The 25892-nt window shown below is 43.7% G+C and overlaps 2 protein-coding genes and 2 non-coding genes across 5 annotated transcripts; 2 read left to right on the forward strand and 2 right to left on the reverse strand.

The window, feature by feature from the left end:
- LOC105561313 (transient receptor potential cation channel subfamily V member 5) lies at positions 1-20110 on the reverse strand. The gene is made up of 16 exons (XM_012011180.1): positions 19351-20110; positions 9642-9820; positions 8997-9084; positions 8676-8852; positions 6924-7125; positions 6463-6616; positions 5974-6228; positions 5817-5899; positions 5171-5689; positions 4683-4848; positions 3859-4120; positions 1999-2180; positions 1093-1209; positions 439-564; positions 259-381; positions 1-70 (listed from the first exon to the last, which is right to left on the reverse strand). Exons 1-16 carry the CDS (start codon positions 19439-19441, stop codon positions 44-46), a joined length of 2751 nt encoding a protein of 916 aa, XP_011866570.1. The 5' UTR covers positions 19442-20110; the 3' UTR covers positions 1-43.
- Positions 12995-16734, forward strand: LOC105561312. Of its 2 annotated transcripts, none has more exons than XM_012011178.1 (3): positions 12995-13209; positions 14038-14253; positions 16022-16734. In XM_012011178.1, the coding sequence occupies exons 1-3, from the start codon at positions 13072-13074 to the stop codon at positions 16280-16282; spliced, it is 615 nt and encodes a 204-aa protein (XP_011866568.1). In that variant the 5' UTR covers positions 12995-13071; the 3' UTR covers positions 16283-16734. The 2 variants fall into 2 exon arrangements, with proteins under 2 accessions (XP_011866568.1, XP_011866569.1); XM_012011179.1 differs by lacking the exon at positions 16022-16734 and adding an exon at positions 15749-16012.
- A 2815-nt stretch (positions 20111-22925) lies between the features above and the next one.
- On the reverse strand, positions 22926-22999 carry Trnat-agu. The gene has a single exon. It is a non-coding gene; the product is annotated as a tRNA-Thr (tRNA).
- A 2376-nt stretch (positions 23000-25375) lies between these two features.
- Positions 25376-25447, forward strand: Trnap-agg. The gene has a single exon. It is a non-coding gene; the product is annotated as a tRNA-Pro (tRNA).
- Positions 25448-25892: the final 445 nt, after the last annotated feature.

Consider the following 25892-nt stretch of genomic DNA (forward strand, 5'->3'; position numbering starts at 1 on the left):
TCCCCGCTCGAGTCTTACGACAGTCCGACATGATGGCCTGTTGTCATGGAAACTCCAACATCAGCTCGATCTATTGATTAAAATTTCACTTGCTCTAGTCTACGTCGCAATCATTTTATTTCTTTATAATTCATGTCACAAAAGTGTCGTGATTTCGATTAAGCTGGACATTAAATAAATAAATAAACAATTCTCAAAAATAAAATGCACAAACAGTTTGGGATAAATAACATGTTCATCACTTCTTCAGCTCTTAACAATAATGGCTTCCGCCTCAGATATAATCTTCTCCTTTGCTATTCTGTCCTGCCTCTTCTTCAGCAATCTATCGTGGATTCTCTTCATCTCGAGTATCTCCTTCATCTCCTCCTTGTCCTCCTCCTAAAATCGATACCGACGTGAAAGATCCGTTTGTTCCGGTGCCGCGAGTTTACTCACAGTTTGGTTTAATCGAAGAACCAACGCCCGACGGCCGTCGGACATGGGTTGAGAATAGTCCGTCAACTTTTTTAGCCTTTCAGCGGGACTCACGCCTCTCTCTACGACCAAAACTATGCGCGCCCACTGAAACACAGGAAACAAAGTCGGTGTGTGTCGGAGATTAATTCCACTCGAGCCGCGCGTACCACCGACGGCGCGTTTATTACATGCTAGAAATTACATTTACGATGGTATATTTCACAACTTCAAAATCAATGATACACGGGGAAAGAACTTTCTCTATGAATTTACCCTGAAAATCGTGTAATCGTGGGATATGGCATTTTGAAGAACTTGATTAGTAAAATGTATGGTAAAATTTCGAAAAACTCATAAAATTCTTCGAAATGCCGTGACGCGATTACATTTTGATTTTCAGGAGAAATTTTACGAGAAAATTCTCCCCGTGTACACATCCGCGTGTGATACACAACGTGACAAATATCAGGTAGCTAATAGCACGGGGAATCCAAAAGGAATTCTTTTTCAATTCCCGAATCACGAAGTGAATTTTTTTCTCATCCCATTTCTGTTGGACAAACATTCTTAAGAGAAAGAATTCGCTGTGAGTCATCGATAGTACACGCGGCACGAGACGTGTTAACGACGTACTTGCCGTTGCCATTCGTTCCTGGTTTCGGCGATCTTCTGGTAGGTGTTGCCCATCATAGCGATCAGCATGTTCACGAGCAGGATCGCCACGATCGCCATGTACAGCACAAACAGCAGCTGCAATTAGTAGCGATTGCATTTGACGCTATTTCGCCTGGCGCATCCCAGATAGCACAGTGAATTCGCAAAAGTATTCTTCAAGTTTTCTCCCTTTCCGAATCGCAATTCCTTAGGAATTCATAGAAGAATACGATAAGAATGATTAGAGAAGTTACATGCACGATAATGAACTTCTGACGAATACTTCAAAACGAACTGATTGTGGCCGATTCTTGAGATTCTTCAGATATTCAGTTTTCTAATTCCGCAGGTATTTTCTTGAATTATTTTTCTTGACATTTATTAAATCACTATAATGTACCTATATAATGTAATCACGCTCTTGCTTGTACACAGCTTACTGTCATAGTGGTATTGGCCAAACAATATGTGATCTTTAACAATCTTGTAGCAGCTTTTTATGGTTTGTTTCGTTGTAATCAATTTATTAAACAATGTTCGTGCAAAGTTATGCATGATTTTAGATTACTGATAGGAGTCCAAAGTTGGAACCGAAACGTTGTAACATGTTTTGTTTTTAAAATAAAAACATTGGCCGGTGTAGATCGTTAAAATTGGATATCGTTGGTTTTTAACTACTGGCGTTATTAAATACTATTTGTGTGTTTTCTTGAAAATGAAATCTCTATGGACTTGTGTTCACATTTTTGTGCTATCTGGGATATCATTTCCCATGGGAGATTTGTCTAATTGTCCGCGACGCGTAAATGTCAATTGGCGAGCGACGGTGTTGTTCACCTCTACCTGCTAATACCGATCGTATCTTCGATGAGATTAACGAAGTACCTTGGCCTCGAATTCGTGCTCGGTTCTCTCGAACGCGCCGAAGTAATCGCCGAAATTCGTCATGCTCATCAGGAACATCGCCATGACGCTCTCCATCGGCGAAGGCATCGGATTCGTCATCGAGTCGTCGATGCCCTCCGGAGTGTTCGGGTTGTCGAACGACAGGAATATGATATAATACGCTGCAAAATCAAATTCGACATTTGTCACAACGACGCTTCTGTTGCGTCCCGGTGAACACCAACTAACACAGTAACATTACATCAATATTACAATTTTGCGCTCAATAATATAAGTGTGGTGTAACACACGTTGCGTATAACAGATACATTGTTGAGTAGAAGATTTTAATATTGATATAACATTATTGCGTTACTTGGTGCACAGAGAAAAAATTTCGCTGCCATAGCTAATCGGTTTGCTAAAAATCTTTTGCCGCCGTTACTTAAAATTTCTGACTTCAGTACTTTCTCGACCATATCTGGCATTTTTAATAATACAGAAAATTTATTGCGAAAAATATTACCTCAGCCAGATATGGTCAAGAAAATACTGAAGTTGTTAATTACTGCTTGAAGAATATTCTTGTTAGTTGAAATTTCTAAACCACGGCAAACGGTTTGCTGCCGCACCCAAGAGGCACAGTAGCAAAATATTTGGCTGTCACAACTAAATATTAGCTGTCCATATTTTACAACTGAAGTTTAGTCACCACATGCAGTTTTTAGCTACACTTTTCCCGTGTGTTTACTGGGGCGCGAAAATATTTCAGACACGTTCGCAGAGATCCCGGCGCGAGGCTCTCATCCTGATGGATCGGTCGACGTATCGATTTACGATTTCCTATTGAGGAGGACTCAAAGGAGTACTAATGTTTCATTTGCAATGTTTTTTTGCGACTAGAAACAATGTATAACAATGTACAATTTGTCAACTTGCACAAACTTGTTAAATATATTTATTGGCTATAAAATAGAATGTTTCTAGACGCAAGAGCGCACTGTAGACTAAAACCCAGATAGCACAGTGAATTCGCAAAGAAGTTTTCTGCCTTTCTGTATGGTAATTCTTCAGAAATTCATAGAAGAACTCAAGAAAAATGATCGGGAAGGTTACATGCACCATAATGAACTTCTGACGAATACTTCAAAACGACCTGATTGTGGCTGATTCTTCAAGAATTCTTCAGATATTCAGTTTTCTTATTCCGCAGATGTTCTTTCAAATGAACTCTCTATGAACTTGCGTTCACCTTTGTGCTATCTGGGAAGGAAGTCGTATCCGCGAGCGAACAGACGGCCCATTCAAGTGGCGACAGTGCCGCTTGTTTGCGAAAAGAAGACACAATGGCACGCCGCGGCCACGCTGCTGGTTGCATAATGGTGCGTGTCGCACCATTTAACATATCTCGCGACCATCTCGATGTAGCGCCTCCTTCGGCGGTTTCCTCCCCGCGTTTCTTCGCACGGGAGGCCTTCGACGGGCGGCCGGGCGATGTGTGTCAATGTCGCGCTGCAGCGTCCAGTAAAACCGTCGATTAGATCACGCGACTTAAGTCGCGGCCGGTGCCGTTACACCAGCGGCTAATTAACAATTGTTGGGAGCCAATAGAATAAGGCACCGCATCGGCCTGATCGCCGCCGGCGTGTCACCGGCGGAATTGATGATGTCTCTCGCCCGTTACACGTGCCGTTGCGTCTCTTCGGCTTCGATTATCAATTGCGATAATCGGCAACAAGGTTGTCCGTTAATTGTGGACACAGGCCTCGTTCATAAAGATAAGTGGAACAGCTGTCACGCGAAATCGTAGGAACGAACGGGGGGTCCGCCTTTCCTCTTTCCGTAAACGCCACGCGTTACCTTGGGAGAATCCCATGACGAAGACGAGGTAGATGCAGACGAATCTGAGGAGGTCGCCCATGATCATTCTGTAAATCATCACGACGAACGGCCCGACCGTCTTGAAGCCCCGGCAGAAGAACAGAAAGTACGGTGCCGTCGTCAGCATCGCCACGACCGCCAGCATGTCTTCGACCTCGTCCGCGCAGGCAAATCGCAGAAACGGGAACAACAGCAGGATGCAGCACGAGAACAGGAACATGACGCGCGACGGCACCGTCATCTGAGAACCACGCTGGCGTTAACACGAGTGGCAGTTTCCGTCATTTTCGTTAAATAACGCAAATCGACTCGTTTGCATATCTCACCCTGGTGAACACTTCTCTCAGAATTTTTCTACGAATTGGCACACTTTTCAGAAATACTGAGGAAGTCCACTTCTTTTATTACAATTTTTCATATGTGTGTATATATTGAAATATAAATGTTGGAATTTATAGAATGAGAAATTTCAGAAACTTCAGAAAATTTCAGAATGCATACATATGAAAATTCTAGAAAAGATATAAACTCCCTCGGCACTTCTGAAAAGCGTTCCAATTTGTATTAAAATCTGAAAATTTTTTAAAACATTAATGAATAAAATTATTGAAAAAATTCTGAAATTTACACGGAAATTATAAAAAAAATATGAGAAAAATGTTCTGTGTAATCCGTTTGAAAATTCAGAAATTATTAAGGCAGCTCTTAGCCGAAGATTTGAGAAGTAAAATTAATTTTTATCAATCTCTCGTCCTCTAGTCCATCTTTTGTGCACTGAAAATAACGGTTCAATTGACTCTTACGAGATTTTCGATAAACATCTTAAGACCCAAGAATCTCGCCTCCCGCAACGCGGCCAGGATGTAGAGCACCGCTGAGAGGTATATAAAAATTTCCGCAGTTAAACGAATCTTCGCGCTCGTTTCTGTTAGCTGCATCAGCCTGCACTCCTCCGTGAGGTCGTCCCACCTGTTAAATAAGTATATTTAGTCTATGATACCGATAGCATGTATACCTCAGAAAAAATTGTGCAAGTAAATTAAAAAATGTACTATTTAAAAGTGTGTCATTAAATGAAAAATTAACTGTTCAAAAAGACGTGAAATCGACCTAATTAGCCAAGTTACTGAAACAAACTTTAAAATCTCCAAAAAGTTTTAAATATTTTACATTCGAATATCTGTAAATTCTTTCAATATTAAATTCTATCACAACTATAATAATAAAATTATTATTTTTATTATTCCATTAATAGCGTGTGAATTTTTTGCGATATTATATTTCGGCATACCAGTAGTCGGGGTTAAATTTTGATAACCCGATGTCGTCGACGATCGTCCTGGCAGTCGAATTTATATCGGCCGCGGTTTTGTTGTATGCTTCCGTGAAATAGTCCGACGCATTTGGAGGGCTATCGGTATACCACAGCGTATGAATGGCGGCCTCGTCAGGAGGACTCGGAATGCCCTCGTTTTCGCTCAGCGTCGAGAGCAACATGCTCTTCAGGGCCAACGTGATGTTCGACGTAACTTGCAGCTGGATCTTCTCCAGCGATTCCTGCGTCACGTTTAAGGACGACTTGAGAGTCGAGGTAAAAGCCGCCACGAGGCTGTTCGTAACTAATTCCGATAGATTCGCGCTTTGGAGAGATTTCAGAAACGTGGACTCCGTTATGTTGGAGGAATTCGTCCTCGTCAACGTATCGTTGGCGCTTTCGTCCGTTTCCACGGTCGACGGGCCAGGGCGAAGGGTGAAGCTAATCAGCGACAGAACAAAGTGGAAGCAGAAGAGGAAGAATTGACGGTAGAATCTAAAAATTAAAACAAGACCTCTCTTATAATTTTTTTTATACTTAATCGGGAAATTGGCCTTAGCGTGTTTGATTTTTAACAAAAGCGAGATTACAGATAGAAGATCATTTTCTCTCTTATACGTACCGGAATTTAACAAAGGTGTTCCACTTGGCGTTTAGAAGATCGATTAACATACCATCCATTAACTCCAAGTGCTCATCTTTGTCCTGCGATCATCGTGAAATCATTCTGCGTGCTCGGACGGTAAAGCGTAAGTAGCGTAATTCGTTCGTTCACTTACGCCGAAGACAACGAGATTCAGGGCAGAATTGTTGTTGATTGTCCCCGCAGTAACGTCGATCGTGTCTATTTGCGACAAAGGGTAGGCCGCGCAAGTTATGCTACCGATTTGCCAGTATATCTCCCGTTCGATGTTCAATATGTGAAAGAACATTTCGATTCTGGCCAACTTCGCTGCTAGGGTCAGCGGAGTCAGGTGTTGGACGTTTCTTAGATGGAGAGAAGACCCTACTTCGTAGGCCATGTCGAACGTGGCCTGAGATTAAATCGAGGATCAGAAGAATGACAGATGCCACGTTCTCGAAATTATCAGTAGCATACCCTTACGGAAAAGTAACGAAATAATCGCTAGAAAATTACTGTATACCAGCAATTGAATCATTAGAAATTACTGATGTACTGTAATTTCCCAACGAGAAATGACTCGTCGATCGATGTTGAAACGATGTCGAATCGACGCCGACACCGTCAAATTGACGTCAATACTCACCACTTTCTCGTATATCACGAGCATGTGCATAACAGTGTTCCCATTCGTGTCCTGCTTATCAGGATCCGCGCCTCTTGCCAGTATAAGCCTGTAACATTCTTCCTGGCCGAGACACGCGGCGAAGCTCAACGGATACTCTCCCCAATACACGTAGCTACGGGCGCGATAAAGTGGATAGTAGACACGATGAAATAAATTGTCTAACTTGATCGTATTAGACGTATACGGCTACATTATACGTTCTCGACATCGCGTTCGACAAGATTCATAAATCCCTGACGGACGAGCCTGTTTATACATATGCCTCACGGAATTTAACTCGTCGCGATATTGGGTCACATTCACGCTCGAAACGAACGTCCTATCGGTTTAATTAACGATCACAATGGAATCCTCTCGTTGTCGAGCGAGAGGCAGGCGACAATCTAATGTCGTTTCCGAAGAAAATGGGTACAACGCACCCGTTGTAATTGGTCTCCGGCGTGACGCACACCCACTCGTGGTCCAAACTGTCCAATCTCGATGCCTTCTGGTCTTCCGGGGACATGAAATTGCCGAAGCATCTCTCGTGGATGATGCGCGGATCGTCCGCGCCACTGTCGAGAAGAAACTTCACCATCGATGGATCCTCATTCACGATAGCGATGTGCAAGACATTCTCCCCTAAATCCGAAGCAAATCGCTACAAAGCTGAGGGCAGTAATTACCGAAGAGATCTCCTCTCTAAAAGTCAATCGCCCAGCGAGAAATGACTCGTCGATCTCGATCTCGATATCGACGCCTTCAAATTGATGTCGATTCGACATCGTTTCGACATCGATCGACGAGTCATTTCTCACTGGCCAGTGATTATCGCTGAGAATAGTGAATAGTGGCCGATTCACAGTTACAAGTATACCATTGCACTGAGAAAATTTCCATCGGATAAATCGATTAAGTAGTGTTTTCGATGGAAAATTAACCATCGGTTTTTTTTTCATTAAGTTTTCCGATTAAATTAAAGTAGTTACCGACGCAATTTAATCGAAAAACCGATTATACCCCTTCTATCGAATGTATGTACAATTTAACCGAATATATCCGTTTGTTAATATGTAATTGAATTATCCGATTAGATAGGCCAGGATATATTTCTTAGAGTGCGATCTTCACTGTTATATTTACAGGGTTGGAAAGTTACTCGTAACGAAGTTACACATACAGTTACTTTTTTTTGGTAACTCTAACTTAACTTCGTTACTTTCTCTCCATCTGTAACTGTAACTTAACTCAGTTACTTTTTTTCAATAACCAGGTCCAACGTTATAAAGTGGGCGCCTCCTCTTAAGCCCGTATCAGACAACGGATTGAGATTGAGATTAGATTGAAATTTGACCAATTAGAACCAACTAATCTTTAGTAGTAAATTTTACTCCAATTGGTCAAATTTCAATCTAATCTCAATCTCAATCCATAGTCTGATACGGGCTTTAGTCCCAGCCTACAATAGATGATCTAAGCCACAAGAAATTGACCAATCACAGTCGAAAATGAGAAGAATATTCGACTAGGGCTTAATTAGGGTTTAAATCACCTATTATAGATTGAAACTTATTTAGCCGTAATACGTTCAGTAATATTCATCCAATAGCATTTCAATATTCACGTTATATTAGAGATCTTGGCCAATGCACTTTCAATATAAATCGAATATAATATAATTATTGATGTAACATCAGTGCATTTGTATTTACATTCTACAGCCAATATTGGCTTTACGTTGGGAAATACCGGCCAGTGCACACAAAACATAATCAATGCAGAGCCAATAATGTATCGTGCTACTGATGGGGGCATACCGGAAAAGGCGGCGCGAATATGTATATTGTATATTTGCAGTAATATTTTTACAACAATACGCTTCGTGGCGCGATAGATTTATGCGATCTGAATTGAAATGAACTTCTCCATTATAAATTAATGATAAAACCGCGCGGGTCCTCGCTGTGAATGAACGGTTTACCTTGGAAATGCTAATTTTCCATTACGCCAACGTTACTCTATGAATAGATAATTTAGCGGCACGCTTATCGGGGAATTTATCGGCGTCGGGTATTCCACGGACAATATACGCGCTCGTCAACGAGATGCAATAGCAGCTTCAAGTCACAGCGCTCGATCCATTTCGGAATCGATGATCGTCACGTGGCTCGCGACAGATCGCTCAAACTTACCGTAATACTCGTCGCTCAGATAGACGTCGTTTATGAGCTGCGGATAGAAGCGCAGCAGTCGTTTCGCCAAGTCGGCGTGGATGGCGGTCGAGTTTAACATGCATAAATGTAAAATGGTCTCGCCGACGGCACCTCTGTCGCTCAGATTCCAGCACACAAATCTGTATTTGGTTTTATCTGTCAAGAGAACGAATTCGTCGGACAAATTGTTATCCGGCGCGTGTAACTTCGTAGATCGTAACTTAAACGGCCATAGAAACTTTCGCGTATAAGCTCGACGATAATTTATAACGCGATGAAGTTGAGTGTACGCGACATTACCTATCTTAGCCTCGTCAACCTCCTCGTCGCCCATGTCCTTGTCGATATCGTAATCCGCAGGATTCTCCATAGCCTTTAAGGGTGGCAGCTGTTGCAGCGAAGGGAGAATAATTACGGTGTATCAATTCACATATTAAATTTAAAATTATTGGGCTACCTTCACCTTGCTCGTGCCTAAGTAATGATTTGGTGTTCTTGCTCCCGTTTCATTTATATCATAACAGGTCCGTCCTGATTTAACTTTGTTTGAGAATAATTACACTAGTTTGCAGCCAAAAATTATTTTAAACTAGACAAGGCATCTCTTAGAGATCTTTTGGGTGCTGAAAATGATGTTGTAGACCAAGTTTTGCCAGCACGTCAAGATAACATTGACCGTTTTCACGAAAAAATGTAAAATATCGCAAGAAACCATTGCGTATGAAACCTCAATTATTTCGGAAACCTGACGTGCTGGCGAAAATTGGCTCGCGGCATCGCTTCAAGCATCGAAAAACTAACAAGAAACACCTTGTCTGGTTCAAAATAATTACAAAGTATATTTTATTTCGTAAACCAGCGTTATTCAAAGCAACGATATTGCGAGAGAGCAAGAGAGAGAGAGAGAGAGAGAGAGAGAGAGAGATGCGGAGGTTGGTCGCGTACCATTTTATGTCGTGGGCGGTCTTTATTTCGTAGAAGAACCAACTTCTCCACGGGTATCCACTTGCCCTTCCCTTTGTTGTAGAGAAACGGCTCGACCTTCGTTCTCAGGGCGTGATCCAACTCCGCGTACTGCTTGGTCTGCGAGGCCCTTTTCGTCATATCCACTAACAATCCGCCGCCTGCAACGGTAGATACCTAAAGATCCGCTGATCAATTTTGTATCTTATACTATAGTGAAAATGCTAAAAGTGAATAGTTTTGACACTTTCTAGCCGTCCCCTTAGAAAGAGACAAAGCCGCTCACTCTTAGCATTTTCACTAAATGTGGTAAGACACAGTAACAGACATACAATAGTAAGATACAGAATTGACCCCCAGAATTGACGCCCTGGCTGAGCGGAACGATCGACATTCCGATAAGGAATAAAAGGCGAAGAAGCGAAAGGGTCGCTTCTGGAAAAAAAGAAGGGGAGAAATTCCCCAACTCTCGATCTCGATTCAGAAGCGAGGAACGCCGTGAGTAGAATTGGCGAACGCGGGAGATCCCCGGCGAGAGAGGCGCGAATTCCGGAAGCCTCGCGGTCAGCGCGACCCAAGAAGGTCCGCGCGCGGCGCGGGCGATTCGCGGTCACCGCCGCGAGATTAAATCGCGGGCGATGCGGCACGTGCCATGGACGCGCGCGTTGCGTCACGAGTGCAAGTATTTGGATCGCGGCTCGAGGGCGTATTATATCGGGCATTAGCACGGCCGGCCGTCACCGTCGGAATCGGTGCGCTGACTCACGGGCAATAAAGCGTGAGGCGAGGCGGAAGAGAGCGGAGGGTCCTCGCGGTCCTCGCGGTCATCTCCGATCGCCGTCAATTCCCCATGACAGCAACCCTATTTTCACGATCGAGAAGACGCTCCTCGACGTTTCCTTCCGTGCGCCGCTGGCTGAAAACGATTGCTAGTCTGATTCGGCCTTTACGCGTCGCCGATCAACGGCCCGATCATGAATCTTTTCTTCTAGCGTGAACTCGTGAAAAGTGAAAAATTTTATTGACCAATATTGAATGCGTCAATGCAATTTGTCACTTTTCGCGAGCTCACGCCGGAAGAAAAGATTCATGATCGAAACCCCGAATGCAACGCGCTGTCGGCTCGTGACGTCGGGACACGCAAACAAGGTTATATACAAGGGTGGAGGGGGACGTCGAAACCGCCATTTCTCTTTTCGTTTCAAGAGGGAAACGGAATGACTGCGCTCAGCAGAAAAAGCAGCTTATTAAACGCCTTGCGCTGTACTGTCGACTTTTCGTCGAATGACGTTCAGCGGTTTACGCTTTTCACGTTTAATAAACAGCCCAGCGTATTAAAAGTATGCCGGTGAAAAAGGCGACCGCTTAGTAAATACGTTGGAAAAGCGTAAACCGCTGGTGCTGCTTTCAGCAGAAAATCTTACAACAGCTGCAAAACTGCATCGGAAGCGCTTATTAAGCTGCTTTTTCCGCTGAGCGCAGCCATTGTCGCGATAAATCGGCCGCAGGGCCTTCGATTAGGATCCGCGTTGAAAATGTTTTATTTAACGCTAAATATAGCATTTAAAATTAATTAGCAATCGTTCGTCGATTTAAATACATGAATTTGCTGACAATATTCCATCTAAACGAAACTATGTTACGTCCGAAAAGAAACCGGCGCACAGAGCAGATGAAAAAACGGTATATAAATTCACTAATATTAAGTTCAAATTATTGGCAATTGAATTGGAAATTTAATTTATCGGAAATTTTTCGCAATGAATTTAAAAAGTAAAATCATTTAGACACTAACATCCTGTCTTGGCTCTTACATTCTTTATTCCTGAATTGTGATTTCACGTCTTCATCAGAGCCTTGTGAATTTTATTGTTCAATATTATTGGGTTATTTACATATTGCTCGGACCCATAAGGCGTTCTCGTTTGTTCGATTCGGATCACAATGGTCCTGTTTATCTCTATATATGTTTTTTGTTAAAGTCGCGTTCGGCAAACAGACGCGACGGGAAATCGCGACTCGGTCGTTTCTAAATTTATCACGTCGATCTGGCTGTTAGTCAGACGTCATTTCGCACCGCTCAGCTTTCTATTACCCTGCAATTTGAAAGCTCGGGGTTTGCGCGAATCAACGACCCGACGTTGCGCGTGCGTCGTGCTGATTCCAGCAGAATTACAATCGGTCGATCGCACTTTGGACCAGAGAAGTGTGAAATCACGATCTCCAAGTCTATCTCTCGGCGGTGAAACAGACCCGACGAAAGTGTTGCGAGGAAATGAGGATGTAACTTAGTCGCGCGACACAAGATAACAAGATAATGGTGAACTTCAAGAGAATCCTGAAGTCATCGTCTTTATCGACACATATGGTTTTTACGCATGTAAATCCTTTTGTTGGCTTTCATGCACAAAATAATACCAGGCTCAGTTGCGGATCGCGAATAAAAAATTGAAAATTTCAAATACCAATTTCTTTTTTATTAGACTTCTGAGTGTTTTAAGTATGAGACTGTTCTTCTACGCGGTATTATTTCGTGCATAAAAGCGAATGAAAAGATTTACAACCGTGAAAACTACATTCGAAAATGTCGGTAAAAGAGACACGTACGCGGCAGGTTCGTCGAATTTCAAAAAATCGAAGCTCGAGAGACGCGCGAGAAGACTGGGACGCTAATAAGGTACAGTCGCGGGTATTTAAGCAGCGAGTTTCAGTTAATCGATTATAATTATTATAATTAATTCGACGCGACCCTAACGAGTGGAGACCCGTAACTGGGTCGACGCGGGGAAAAGAGCACTTGGAGAACAACCGGCGTCGCGGAGCTGATAAGAAATTGGAAGACTCGCACGCGCAAATATTTATTTCAATTACTCCTTTCATATCTCACGTACTACATGTATTCTACGACACGAGACTCGCCGTTCACGTTACATGTTTCGCTTGTAATGTACAATTTACAGTCGTTACAGCTTCCCTCCAAACAAATCACCCCTCTTTTTCCCCCGAGAAAAAGATGTTCTATCCTGAGAGAGAGAGAGATGTCCTCCGGTGCGACCGGAACCGGAGAACCAAAGACGAAGAAACATGGAGCACGGGGGATTCCCTCCTCCCCCTCCCCACCATCCCGAAGACTTTCACCGACTTGGGCTTCACTGGCGAAATTCAAGCGGAGCGGTAGGGAGGGGGTGGGACGAGGAGGGGCGCGATGGAGGGACGGTGGGGTCGTCGGCACATCAAAGCACATGCAACGCCATCTTGCACGGTCTGGGGCAAGTGTTGCACGCACCGTCGCGGCAATTGCTGGCGCAAGTCTGTGGGAAGTGGCGAGCGTGCGAGCGAGCGCGGAGCGGCCGGGATTGCTGTCAGTGATTAGACGTGGCACGGTGCGCGGGCCAACGCGGTGCGGGGTAACATGGCGCAGTGGAGGCAGGAGACGATATTGAAGCTGATCGGCGCGTACCGCGCGAGGCGGCTCCTCTGGGACCACAACGCGCCGGACTACACCGACCGGAGCAAGAGAATCTACGCGTGGAAGGAGATCGCCGACGAGGTGCGCGACGAGATACTTGCTCACGCGGCGCAGAGCCGGGGGGGGGGGGGTAGGGAGAGGAGATCGTAAAAGTCGCTGCCGCGAAAAGATGCGCGCGTGCGGACCTTCTTCTCTCTCTCGCGCGCGAGTCGATACGAATATTTGTTTAACTTTCGCCGCCGCGAGCATCGATCCGGCTGTCTCGCGGAAGATTTAAAAACCGTTTCGTTCTGACGCGCAGAAAGTTCGATTAAAAATATATACATGTGTATGTCTGTACTATGGCATAGATCGAGATGAGAAAAGAGGGAAAGGAGCGGCGCAACGGTGTTTCGCGGTGCCGCGTTATTATAATAGCGGATCGATAAGTTTTTCATTGACAGAAAAGAGCGTTTTTCCCCCCTTGGCCGCCGTCCCCCCTTTCTACTCTCGCGTACCCACGTATCGCGCGATTCGAGGCCAGGAGCGCCGAGTGAAAAATATCTTGGGAGTGTACTCCAGACGCGCGCGTCCAACACTTGCGCAAGTCGTTGCGCAATGCTGGCGCATCGCGAGCGCATCGGGAGTCTCTATTGCTGCCGCCGCCACCGACCGCCGCCGCCGCCGCCGCCGTCGTAATGGAAAGCGAATTCTCGCGTTGCATAGAAACGCATTTGCGTAACGGTCCGCGCAACGCACGCTTCGCTTATTTATCGTCGTTATGTAACACGCCCTCGAATCACCGTCGGGAGCGCGTTCCGGCGCGACGACGCGAGCGCAGAGAAGAAAGAGAGAGAGATATATAAATATAAAAAAAAGAACAAAAAACGATGCACGGCGCGCTCTTATCTCATTGGGGCTTGCACTCAGCTCGGGTGCGACGTGATGACGGTGGAGAGGAAGCTGAAGAGCCTGAAGACTCACTTCATGTCGGTCCACAAAGCGTACGCGAAACGCAGGCTGAAGGCCGATCTGACCCCCGGCAGCGTCATCAAGCCCAAATGGTTCGCCTATGAGGCCTTGACTTTCCTGAACAAGGGACGCCTGACGCGAATCAATCGCGAGACCCTCAACGTGGAGAAACAGGTGCGCCAGGGAGCTCTCGCGAGCATCGTCGCCGACAATTTGCGTACAGTTATAATAGTAACAATTATATAGGACGATATTACGAATAAAGCTAATGTAGGTTTCCACATGGAGAGGAATTGTTCTCAATCCCGAAAATTATGTTATCGTCGGACAACATGGCATTTCGAAGAGTTTCACGAGAGTCTTTTGAAATTTTGCGATACATTCGGCTACCCAGATACAGCACAGTGAATTCGCTAAGTATTCTTCAAGTTTCAGTTCCGCAGGTATTCTTTCAAACGAATTCTCTGTGAACTCACGTTCACCTTTGTGCTATCTGGGTCTACTACGCAGATTGCACAGTGAATTCGCAAAGTATTGCTCATAGAAGAATACAATACGAATGAGTGGGGAAGTTACACGCGCCATAACGAACTTTTGACGAGTACTTCGAGACGAAGCGATTGTGGCTGATTCTTCAAAAACTCTTCAGATGTTCAGTTTTCTAATTCCCCCCGCAGGTATTCTTTCAAATGAACTCTCCACGAACTTACGTTCACCCTTGTGCTATCTGGGTAGTATTGTACTTACAATTAGTATACATTTTACTAGAAGGATGTATGGTAAAATTTCAAAAAAGCCCCATACAGTTCTTCAAATTGCCATGTTGTCCCACGATTATATGATTTTCAGGGTAAATTTGAAGAAAAAATACTTTCTGTGTATATGATCGATGAGGAAGAAGGATTACAATTAATTTGTGATCATTGCGATAGTTTTATTTGCCGATTCATGTAGTTTTTTCTTAAAAGCTTTCTTTTTCTTCCTCGGTTGCACCACGTCGCATAACTGTAGCATTAGCGCAATTCACTCTTTGTCTCTTTCTAAGGGGAACAGAAAGAGAGGACGAGCGAATTGGACTAAAGTTATAGCTACGTGGCGTTGGTGCAATCGGGCTGGGTTGGGAAGTAACTCGTTACTTGTAACGAAGTTACAGTTACAGTTACTTTTTTTGGTAACTGTAACTTAACTTCGTTACTTTCTTTCCATCTGTAACTGTAACTTGACTCAGTTACATTTCGATAACTAGTAACTAATTTAACAGTTACATCAATAGTTACATTAATAAACATTACTTTATATATTTTTTAAACCTCCACAGATCGCATTAGGTCTTGCATTTGCACATAAACGCCTTTATCGACGCTTTACAATTCAAATGCAGATTTGATATTTTTATTTTCATCGCAAGTAACTGCGAGGGAACGATTCGTTACTTTTTAAATAACTGTAACAGTAACGCGTTACTTTTTAGAATTGGTAACCTGTAACTGTAACTAGTTACATTTTTAGCGAAAAAACTGTAACTAGATACTTTTATAAAGTAACTTCCCCAACCCTGCAATCGGGTCTTATTCATCGATCGTCTGTTAAACATTTTCGAGTAACGTTACCGCGCGTCGCAAAATAGAAACACATGCGCTTATTTAATTCGATGATGTCTTCCTTTTAGAACCCCGCGCCCGCCGCTAATTGGAAGCCGCAGGTACATTTCAATCTTCCTTGTATCGCAAGCTTGCATTTACATCGTAAAAATTGTGCAAAGCAATATTACGTAATGCAATGCGGGGGAGGGGGAGCTCTCGAGCCTCCCCTCGCTCGTCCGAATGTGCGACACACCCGCGTCACGGGTTAAAAACTTCTCATCTGCACGACCTGCCTGTAAAAGCCTCGCGATCACGAGTCCCGTCGACGTCACACGACTCTTTTCTCTCGACGATTTCAGGAGATCTCGTCAGGCCGCGACGAATTCACGGTGTTCGCCGAGCACGTGGCGATTCGGCTGAAGAATATCACGGACGTGCGCGCGCGATTGGTCGCGCAGCATCAGATAAACAACATCCTGTTCGAGGCCGAGATAGGAAAGTACAACATGCAACCCTCCTTCGTCCCGGACAACTCGGAGGTCATGGATAACCTGGACATCGAGCCTTCGACGTCGAACGAGGAGAAAGTGTTGATAAACAACATCCCTCACACAGTCTAATCGCGGACCCTCCCACCGCGAGCTGCATGTTACCCCGCGTCATCGTCATCCCGAAATTTTCGGCGATTCGTCGTCGTCCGCCTCACGCACGCGTTCACGCATCGGCCGATTTGTATTCGGTCGTCGACAACGATCCTTCTCGTTGCTCGCCGCAAATAACAGCGAACGATGAAAGCCGTCTCCTTTAGCGGCGGCTCCCCCGCGGAGCCGGGGCGTACGTTTGGCATGTCGCTGAATTCGCTCCGCCAGGCGTGGACTCTATTTATGTGCCTTCGTTTTGCCCGGCGTGTCATATGCCGCGGTCGTTACGAGCCACAAGAGCCGCGTCGAAAGTCCAGCTTTCGTCAGGCGGGGCCGATATAGGGTTTGAACCAGGGTTGACAAATAACTTGTTTTTTTTATTTTAAACAAAAAACATTGATTTTTGTCTAAGACAATGTTTTTTGTTTTATTTGTGTTTTTTAGTAAAGTAATAAAAAACATGTTTTAAATAAAAAACAATGTTTTAAACATGTTTTAAAGGAGCAAAAATAGTTTTAATTGGTATGAATATTTAAATTTTTTGCCAGCGTTACATTATGTATCGCGGATGCGGATCAGATTGGGATTACAGAACGAGATTCAACAATTCACAGCAGTGCTTCCAGACGAAAGCCGCTGTAGACAGGCAATAGACAGGAACAGAGAACAGAAATTAGAAATCTTATATCCATGCAGAATGGACAGTGACATAGATAGTAAACACGACATTTCTATCAATGGAAATTCTGTACCTATTGCCTCTTGCTAATTAATCATAGTATTGGAATTTTTAAATTGTATTAAACGAAATTTGGGTTAATTTTTGTTCCAGTTACCTGTTGGCTGACGGAAGAGGCTCAATTGCGCACAGTACAATTGGACACGTTGCAATTACGCACCGTGCTATTGGACAGATAATGGTGCGCACAGTTCTTTTGCACACTGTTCTTTTGCCCACAGTTCATTTGGGCAAAAGAACTGTGCGCAACATTATGTGTCCAATAGCACGGTATGCAATTATGTGTCCAATTGTACTGTGCGCAAGTGAAGGCTTCTCTTGTCTGACATTGTATAAAGATCATTACAGTTTTTTTTCTAAATAATACATATATTGAACAATACATCACATAGTAATTGTGATGTTTTAAACAGTTTTAAACAGTAGTTTAAAACTGTCTAAAATAGACATGTTTAAAACAACGTCTATTGTTTTAAACAAGTTTTAATCATACAGTTTTAAACACATTGTTTAAAACTTGCCAACCCTGGTTTGAACAGAATGATTGTCGTCTTTTACGATTCCGTAGTTAAATGCAGGTCGATGTCGGAAGTCAACGCACAAAGAATTGTCGTAGACGTGTGTCGCCTTGGGATGCGACGAATGCGACAATTCTTTGTGCGTTGACCTCCGACAGCGACTTACGTCTTACGACAGAATCGTAAACGGTTACGACAATCTTTCTGTTCAGGCGTATACATAGGGCCCGAGCACAAAGCAACGTAATAGCTTACTCGTAAGAATATTCTTAAAGTCACCAGCTATAATTAATAAATTAATAACATCAGTGATTTTTAGTTGAACGTATCTGGCAATTAAAATTCTTATTGCGAAAAATATTACCCCAGCCAGGATTCGAACCTGGGACCTCCCCAGATAGCACAAAGATGAACATAAGTTCATAGAGAATTCATTTTAAAGAAAACATACAGAATTAGAAAAATGAATATCTGAAGAATTCTTGAAGAATTAGTTTCAATCAGTTCGTCTTGAAGTATTCTTCTGAAGTTCATTATAATGATTACTTCGCGATTCAGTACTGTGAATACTTTAAGAATTTATAAGGAATTATTTGTCATGCGCGAGTATCCGCTAACCGCCATCCGGTTGTTCTTGTGCAGCGTGTTACCACGTGTAATATTTTGTGTGCGTAACGTTATGTGCAATTAATTTGGTGCAATAGTTCTATTGTGTAAAAGAAAGAATCGAACGACGAGAACCAAAACGGAAGAATCATCCGATTGTCAACGAGCTTCGGTTGAGAGTATCTCACTGTTGAGTGAGAAATTATAATAATGGTGTAATGTTACTGCATATTAGATATGTACATACATTGGGTAAATATTTTGTAATCCTCTTTGTTCTAACACTATTCCCCTTGAATTCATAAAGTTTACATTTATTGAATTCGAGATGAATACTTTAAGAAGTTGTCAGGAAAACGATGTATGATGCATGTAACTGCCTCTGTCAATCTTATTGTATTCTTCTATGAATTCCTAAAGAATTACAATTCAGAAAAAAGAAAACTTAAAGAATACTTTGTGAATGCAGTGTGCTATCTGGGTCCCTCCAATTCATGACGGGCGTCTTAGCCAGCTCGACATAGCTGTCGTAATAACTTACGACAAAAACGGAAACGTAAATGTAGATAGCGCAAGGGCTTTGAGCTTGAGCTGAAAGAGTGTCGTAACCGTTTACGATTCCGTCGTAAGACGGTGTCGGAAGTCAACGTACAAGGAATTGTCGTAGACGTATGTCGCCTCGCGTCGCAATGCAATGAATGCGACATACGTCTACGACAATTTTTTGGGGGTTGATTTCCGACACCGACTTAAGTTTACGACGAAATCGTAAACGATTACGACAATTAATTGCTCAGGCCCTTTTGGTGTAAATGTAACGTATATATAATTGCAAGTGAATACGACGTACGTCAGAGCTTGTGCGTTTACCTACGTTTACGACTTACCTCGTGCCGTCAGCTGTTACGTTGCTTTGTGCTCGGAGCCATACGCTGACAACGCGCAATAAAAATCGACGTTGCGTTAATTTTTGCCGCTCTCGTATATTCGTGAAACGAAGTAGATGCGACACACGGACGCACGCACGCACGCACATATACATACATCTTCGCACACACATGGCGAATTGAATCAATTTCCATCTATCGTATCTAATTACTTTACGATTATCAAACTCGACTTTTTAATTGTGAGAATCGAATAAATTATGGCCAGTAACAAGTGCGTTTGATTATTTCGCTCACCCTTCAAGTCAACCAATTTATAGAGCAGGATGGACGACGTGTCCGTTTGTTTCTTCACGCCGCTGGTAACGTTGCTCTCGGTATTGCCCATCGTTTACAAACACTTCACTTCCGACATTTAAGTACCTGCATGGGGAGACGGGCTCTTTCTCTCGCATATATCGAGCGTGTGTGCGGCACGGTATGCAACCGATAGCCGCCGAAATTGATAAACGCGTCTGTGTCCGGTTGCCAGGATACCGCAGTCGATTATCGATTAAACAGACCTTTAAACAGCTCCTGCTTACGGCGAAATTCGATCAATCCAACTAGCGCGACTTACCGCGACTTTTATTATTTCTTGCCGATTTAATTATACAGCACCTACGTTCTACTCGTTCATCGGGGAATCGCTGGCCGGAACTTTTATCGGGACGGAAAACCGCGAGGGGATCCGCAATTTTGACGGCGGAAAGACTCAACCGCCAGGCGACAAAGGGGAATTCGGTAGGAAATCCTGTTCCCGCGGCTTGGAGATCTGCGGGGCGAGAATTCAATTTCGCTGATACAGCGCGCGTTGATAAATTCGCCGAATGATCAGTCGCGGCAAGTATAAAGCCGGTATTACATTTGTCGTACGACACATTTTTTAAGAAGGTTGGCTGCAGGATAGAACATTTTTAGATATTCGAGAACTTTACTACCCTGGAACCAATCAGCCGGCTTGAAAAATTTGTCATATGACGTGTAATACCAGCCTTAGGCAAATTTTTAAGGCACATTTTTTTAAGTGTGTTGTCTGCAAGACAGTAAAATTCTCGAATATCTAGAATTTAATTATTCAGCAGACAATCAGCGCGCTTAAAAAATTTGTCGTACGACAAATGTAGTACCAGCCTCAGGTCAATCTTCAGTCTCTAGAAATTATCTGTTCTGCAGTTAATCAGCACGCCTGAAAAATTTGTCGCGCGACAAATGTAATGTTAGCCTAAAGGCCTGTGTTCGCGATGCTAGAACTTGGTCCGAGTTCTAGTTTCGAGAGATGTATAGTCAATCAACTTACGGCTGTCCCATAAAAGCTGGACACAGGCCTTAAGTGCACCGAATGCTCCGCGGTCGAAAAAATAAATACGCGCCGAGCTTAAACGGCAACGGCGTGAGTCAATTTAAAACAGAAAACGACGATGCTTATCGCGCCGGAACGAATGAATCGCGCCGCCTCGATAAAATCGACATTATCATTTAAAGCGCGATCGCGCTCTAATTTATGCAAGCGTTACGCGGGCCACTCCGCTCTATTTTCCAGCGGAGCGGGGCGCGAATTAAGGTTGACAGATTTATAAGTCACGGTGAAGATCGGTTATCTCGCGTGTCGCGCGGGTCATCGCTCCCGGCGCAGTCGCGTATCAATTGAACGCGAGGTTCGCGGGTGCCGCGATGGTGCGACGGTAAGCGTTAGACATCGTTTAGGCGTGTCTCGTCTATCGTATAACAGCGAGCACTCGAATAACTCGAGTTAGAGCGGATCGATAAGCGCGCCGGATTGCGAAACGACGAGATGCAATCGCGTCGGGATGCAAATTTTGCCCGAGCGATCGGATCCGGCTAATTCCCCGCCACGGAAACCGCCGCTCTCCTTCGCGGCTCCCTTTCGCGCGCCCGGCTGGAAAGCCGCGAGCGAATTTTCGCGCATACCTCGGCGATGACCGCGCTTTAATTTAGACGCCCGAATGCCTTTAGAACGCCGCAATGCTGCAATTGATCTTACGCATTAAGCGGATATAAATAACGGGCTTATACGAGCCCGTAGGCCGCGTTTACGCCCGACTCTACCGGGAACCGAGCGTACGCGAGTGCATTGTATACAATACCTTGAGCAGGAAATTAGATTCTATTATTGCGCCGACGGTCTAGGACAGAACGAATTCGAATTCCATTCCAATTCGACTTGTCCCCGACCGAGCTCGAGCTGCGAGCCTCGGTCAAGTTTTTGTGAATCCTGCACTGCAATTCTCGTTGCTAATGGCGTCGACGCGTCGACAGGGTTCGTTGCGTCTCGCGCGATTATTACACCCTCAGAAAGGATTTCTGCTACCGAGACAAAAATATTCTTGACGCATTTATATTTCTCACAAACTCATTTAGTATAAAAATAAGACAATATAAAAATAAAATCAATAATTCTTATCCTCCTCTATCTACGAGGGTGAGTCAAAAATTATCTGCACTTTTCGTTCTACAATTTACAAAAATAGGGGTTCAATGTATACATCATTTTTCAACATAGTCTCCTCCCTTGGCAATGCACTTGGTCCAGCGGTTCACAAGCTTACGTATTCCTTTCAAGAAGAAGGTTTTCGATTGGTCGCAAAGCCACTTTTGCACCCCTTCCTGCACGTCTACGTCTGTAGAAAATTGGCGACCTCGCAAAGCATCCTTGAGCGGCCCAAACAGATGAAAGTCGGAGGGAGCAAGATCTGGACTGCAGAAAGCGGTGCAAAAGTGGCTTTGCGACCAACCGAAAATCTTCTTCTCGGAAGGAATACGCAAGCTTGTGGACGGCTAGACCAAGTGCATTGCCAAGGGAGGAGACTATGTTGAAAAATGGTGTACACATTGAACCCCTATTTTTGTGTAAATAAATTGTAGAACGAAAAGTGCAGATAATTTTTGACTCACCCTCGTATAATAATTAAAAAAGATTGACTTACTATACTGAGACAAGAGTAACTTATATAAATGTAAGTTTATATATTCTTGCGTTTAGAATAAATTTTCCCTCCATCTTACAACGCACGAAGTTGACACCGCGATATTCGACAAAAGACGATTTTAGATTTTAGAATTTTTCATTTAAGATTAAACTATTCCTTTCTCTATAATAAATATGAGTGGCGCTATATCGATCCTGTTTTATGATACATTCAAGTGTAACAGCGTTGGATCCGGAAATTTTTCCTGTGGGTGTACGGAGGCGCCCCTTTCCGATGAGAGAGTCCTCGGGGGAGAGAAAGAGAGGGAGCGTATACGCCGGCGAAAATTCAAACCTCCGCTTGTACGCAATATCGATTATTATTATCATTATGATGTGCAATATTAACATTTGCATTTAATTTGTAGTTAAATTTATAGCTTGGATTTATATTGCACGACATATATATTATAGGTTTGCTATATTCCCAGTATACGTCAATATACCGAACATACCCGGTATCTATCGTCAATATTGTTGTTACCAGGAGGAAAGGAGAGAGAGAGAGGGAGGGAGGACAGAGACTGATGCAAGATTTGTACACGTTGGCCCGTATCCTGAATCCTCTTTTATCGATAAAAGCGCCTCTGAAGGTGGCTCGTAGCCAATCAGAAGAATTATTAGTCACTTTTAGAGGCGCTTTTATTGATAAAAGAGGTTTCAGACCACGGATTTATGTATCTCTCGTCTTTCTTTTCCCGACGTCTGATCACATGTTTACTTCAAATGCAGAAAAAGTGGTGCAACCGCGAGAAGCAGACCCGCAATCACGCATATTTCGAGAACGGTAAAATTGGATGCAAAGGAAAGAAAAAAAAAGAGATCACACACGATCTCACTGCGAAGGCCCCGGAGGGATTCGAACCCTCGATCTCCTGTTTACTAGACAGGCGCTTTAACCAACTAAGCCACGGCGCCTGGATGACTTCGCTCTCTCATAAGAAAGGGATACAAGGGACTCGGTGTCGAATAACGGTTTTTTGGCGAGCAAATTTTTATTTGCGCAGAGAGAAATCGGATTTACGTGAGAATATTCGACGGTTTTTATCGACAGCAGAAAATCGCCGCTACGTCTACTCGCGCTTGCGCGAAACGCAACGGCGCGTTTCGGAGGCTGCGAGAGCCATAATTCTCTCCGCAAGAGCGTTCCGTCACGACCCGAGTACCCGTGCACGCTACACCGGCAAAAATTTATGGACACTTAAAAACGAACCTCCTCTCGTACGCGCGACCCACATTTTCAGGGGCGTTACGTTAACTTGCATCACGGCGTCGAAAAGAAGACGCGGAGCGGTCGATCTATTTGTGAGATCGAAATATATGGACGCGAGCGCGCGAACGCCGCGGGCTTTTGCCGCTTGTCGTTCCGAAACGAGGTGTAACATAATCAAAGTGAAATATGGGTACGCGCGTTGAACAACGACTGACTGAAGGGAAATGAGAATTGGAAGTCGCGTTGAAACTCGGTGCAGAGAAATATACGTGTTACGCGCGTTACTGATGCGGAGAGAAAAAAAGAGAGGTGAGAAAAAGAGAAGAAAACGTTCGCTCCCGAGGATCGAAATCGAGTTTCACTGTGTTTTAAGTTCCGGCGCTACAAAATGTTACTCCCACACTGAGAAAAGTGTCCGATTAAATATAATCGGATAATCCAATTACATAATAACAAACGGATATATCCAACAATTGCCATGATATCTAACCCTCTCAAACTGATCAGTTCTATTTGTTTTACAAATTTCTCGATTTCAGTATCAGTTCGTAACTTCGTCGATTGTCCTCACATTTTATTCTCAACTGCCGTCAATCGGAGATTGGCAAAAAGGCAGACAGGAAGGTACGTGTTTCCGATTGAATCGGTTAGTAACTTATTTTCTCGGTTACTAATTGTAATGATTTAAGTTTCTCATTATTTAAGTTCCTCATTAATCAGAAATTTGTTATTTTACGGAGTTGGTTAGTTAGGCTTTCGAGAGGAGCCGAGTTCTCTTTCTTAGCCGGCGTGGAATATGTAACTTGTTGGAGTCAGTTCCGACTTCTATAATGTTTACAATTAGTGTGTTGCGCAATTTTAAGCGAAAGAGAGCGCCTGATGCAATAAGATTGGTACCCTACATATCTTTCATCTTTTTTTCTCCACGACGTCTGGCTATATGCTTATTTCAAAAGCAGAAAGTACAATGTGGCGCAACTGCGAAAAGCAGACCTACAATCACGCATATTTCGAGAACTGTAAAATTAGATGCGAAAAGAAAAATCGTAAATCTGGCCACGCGTCACGTTAAGCGAGTTACACGGGCGTTTCGCGGAACGAGTTCCCGAATCGGGATGACGAGAGCAAAAACGGCGAAAAAAAAGTCGCGGACGCGCGATCAACGTTAGCACAGTCAGAAACGCGGAACGAGAATTATTATCGCCGGCGTTTCTCGGCGATCCCCGTCCGACTCGCGAGAAAGAGTCGTTCCGTCGGAGCGCGATTTTATCTGCTGATTTTATCTCGTGATTAGCGGGAGAGACGAGAGGTCAACGTGCATTTTACATGTCAATCGAAGCGGAAGATGATCGCTAATTGTATCGAGGCTGATAAGCATGTTGCGCGATATCGGCGCTACTTTCCTCTCGATACGCGAGGAAAAGAGTATATCCGGTTGGTGTAACGAAACGATTAGTGCGGCTTCGCGAATAACACGTTGAAAAATGGCGCACTTTTAAAGTGGCTCCTGCACGAAGGAGCGGTTAGTATGGGTGCTTTGGTGGGACCCCTTTGATTTTCATAAATAAATTCATATGAATTTTTTCATAAAAGAATATCACTTAATGCCCCACATAATATTACGTAATATATCAGTAATATTATAATATTGCAGTAACATTACATATTGCAATGTTATATTACAGTACGTAATATTACTGATATATTACATTTATATAATACATCGCAATATTACATTACTATTATACTGATATATCATATAGAAATATTACACAGTAAATATGGCTGTTATGTTACATTTATCTTGTTGAGTAGGAAATTATAACATTGATGATTGTTATGTAACTGTTTACTGGAATGTTAAAAAACACAACTTTATATTTTTCTTTATTTTATTTCACCGGCGACCGGGTCTGAAATTTCACGTACTGATAGATAAAATTTACAACTACAATATACTTAAATTTCAATTTTTTCTACTTTTCGTCGGTTCATGCAGGAGTCATCTTAAGTAATAAGATTCAAATGGAGCACAAGACGAGTATTAATATGCTCGCTGGAGACACGACCTCGTATCGAGTGGCTCGTTGGTCTAGGGGTATGATTCTCGCTTAGGGTGCGAGAGGTCCCGGGTTCAAATCCCGGACGAGCCCAGTTTTTTGTTTTTCTTTTTTTCCATTTTACATGCGCACGGATTGCCGCTCGAAATTCCGCGGAGGCATCCGCGTTGTTTTTCCCCCCTCACCCGCGCGATATTTATCGAATATTAAATATTTCTGGAGCCACGTGCCTCTCACTTCGCGCACGGATGACGTGCGTTCACTCGGCGCGAGACACTGCCGTGTCTCCTGATATAACGAAAGATCAGTGCCTGCGATCGTTTCGTACCGAGAAATTCCGCTCGTTTTGCCAGAAATTCCTGGGACACCTGAAGAGACTCGAGCGTCGAGTCGCAGCCTCATTGTAGTCGCGTCAAGTTGCATCATTAGCGATCGCCTCGGGGCAATTTCCATGGATTAACATCTTCCTTCTTTTACTCAATGTCGTTCCGAAACAATGAATAATTAAGACCGGACAGTCAATCGCTATAAATAGCCT

This window comes from Vollenhovia emeryi, unplaced genomic scaffold, assembly GCF_000949405.1.
Source record: "Vollenhovia emeryi isolate VEMERY1.0 unplaced genomic scaffold, V.emery_V1.0 DF939209.1, whole genome shotgun sequence".
Lineage (NCBI taxonomy): Eukaryota > Metazoa > Arthropoda > Insecta > Hymenoptera > Formicidae > Vollenhovia > Vollenhovia emeryi.

Bases quoted from the DNA above. Each gene is read 5' to 3' on its own strand.
- LOC105561313 (XM_012011180.1), bottom strand. From the start codon at position 19,441: ATGGGCAATACCGAGAGCAACGTTACCAGCGGCGTGAAGAAACAAACG. The intron at 5,690-5,816 runs GTACGTATAAGA...TTTAATTTTTAG, and splicing joins AACACCTTTGTTAAATTCCG to ATTCTACCGTCAATTCTTCC. The intron at 565-1,092 runs GTACGTCGTTAA...CCTGTGTTTCAG, and splicing joins GGAACGAATGGCAACGGCAA to TGGGCGCGCATAGTTTTGGT.
- LOC105561312 (XM_012011178.1), top strand. From the start codon at position 13,072: ATGGCGCAGTGGAGGCAGGAGACGATATTGAAGCTGATCGGCGCGTAC. The intron at 13,210-14,037 runs GTGCGCGACGAG...GCTTGCACTCAG, and splicing joins GGAAGGAGATCGCCGACGAG to CTCGGGTGCGACGTGATGAC. The intron at 14,254-16,021 runs GTGCGCCAGGGA...CGACGATTTCAG, and splicing joins CCCTCAACGTGGAGAAACAG to GAGATCTCGTCAGGCCGCGA.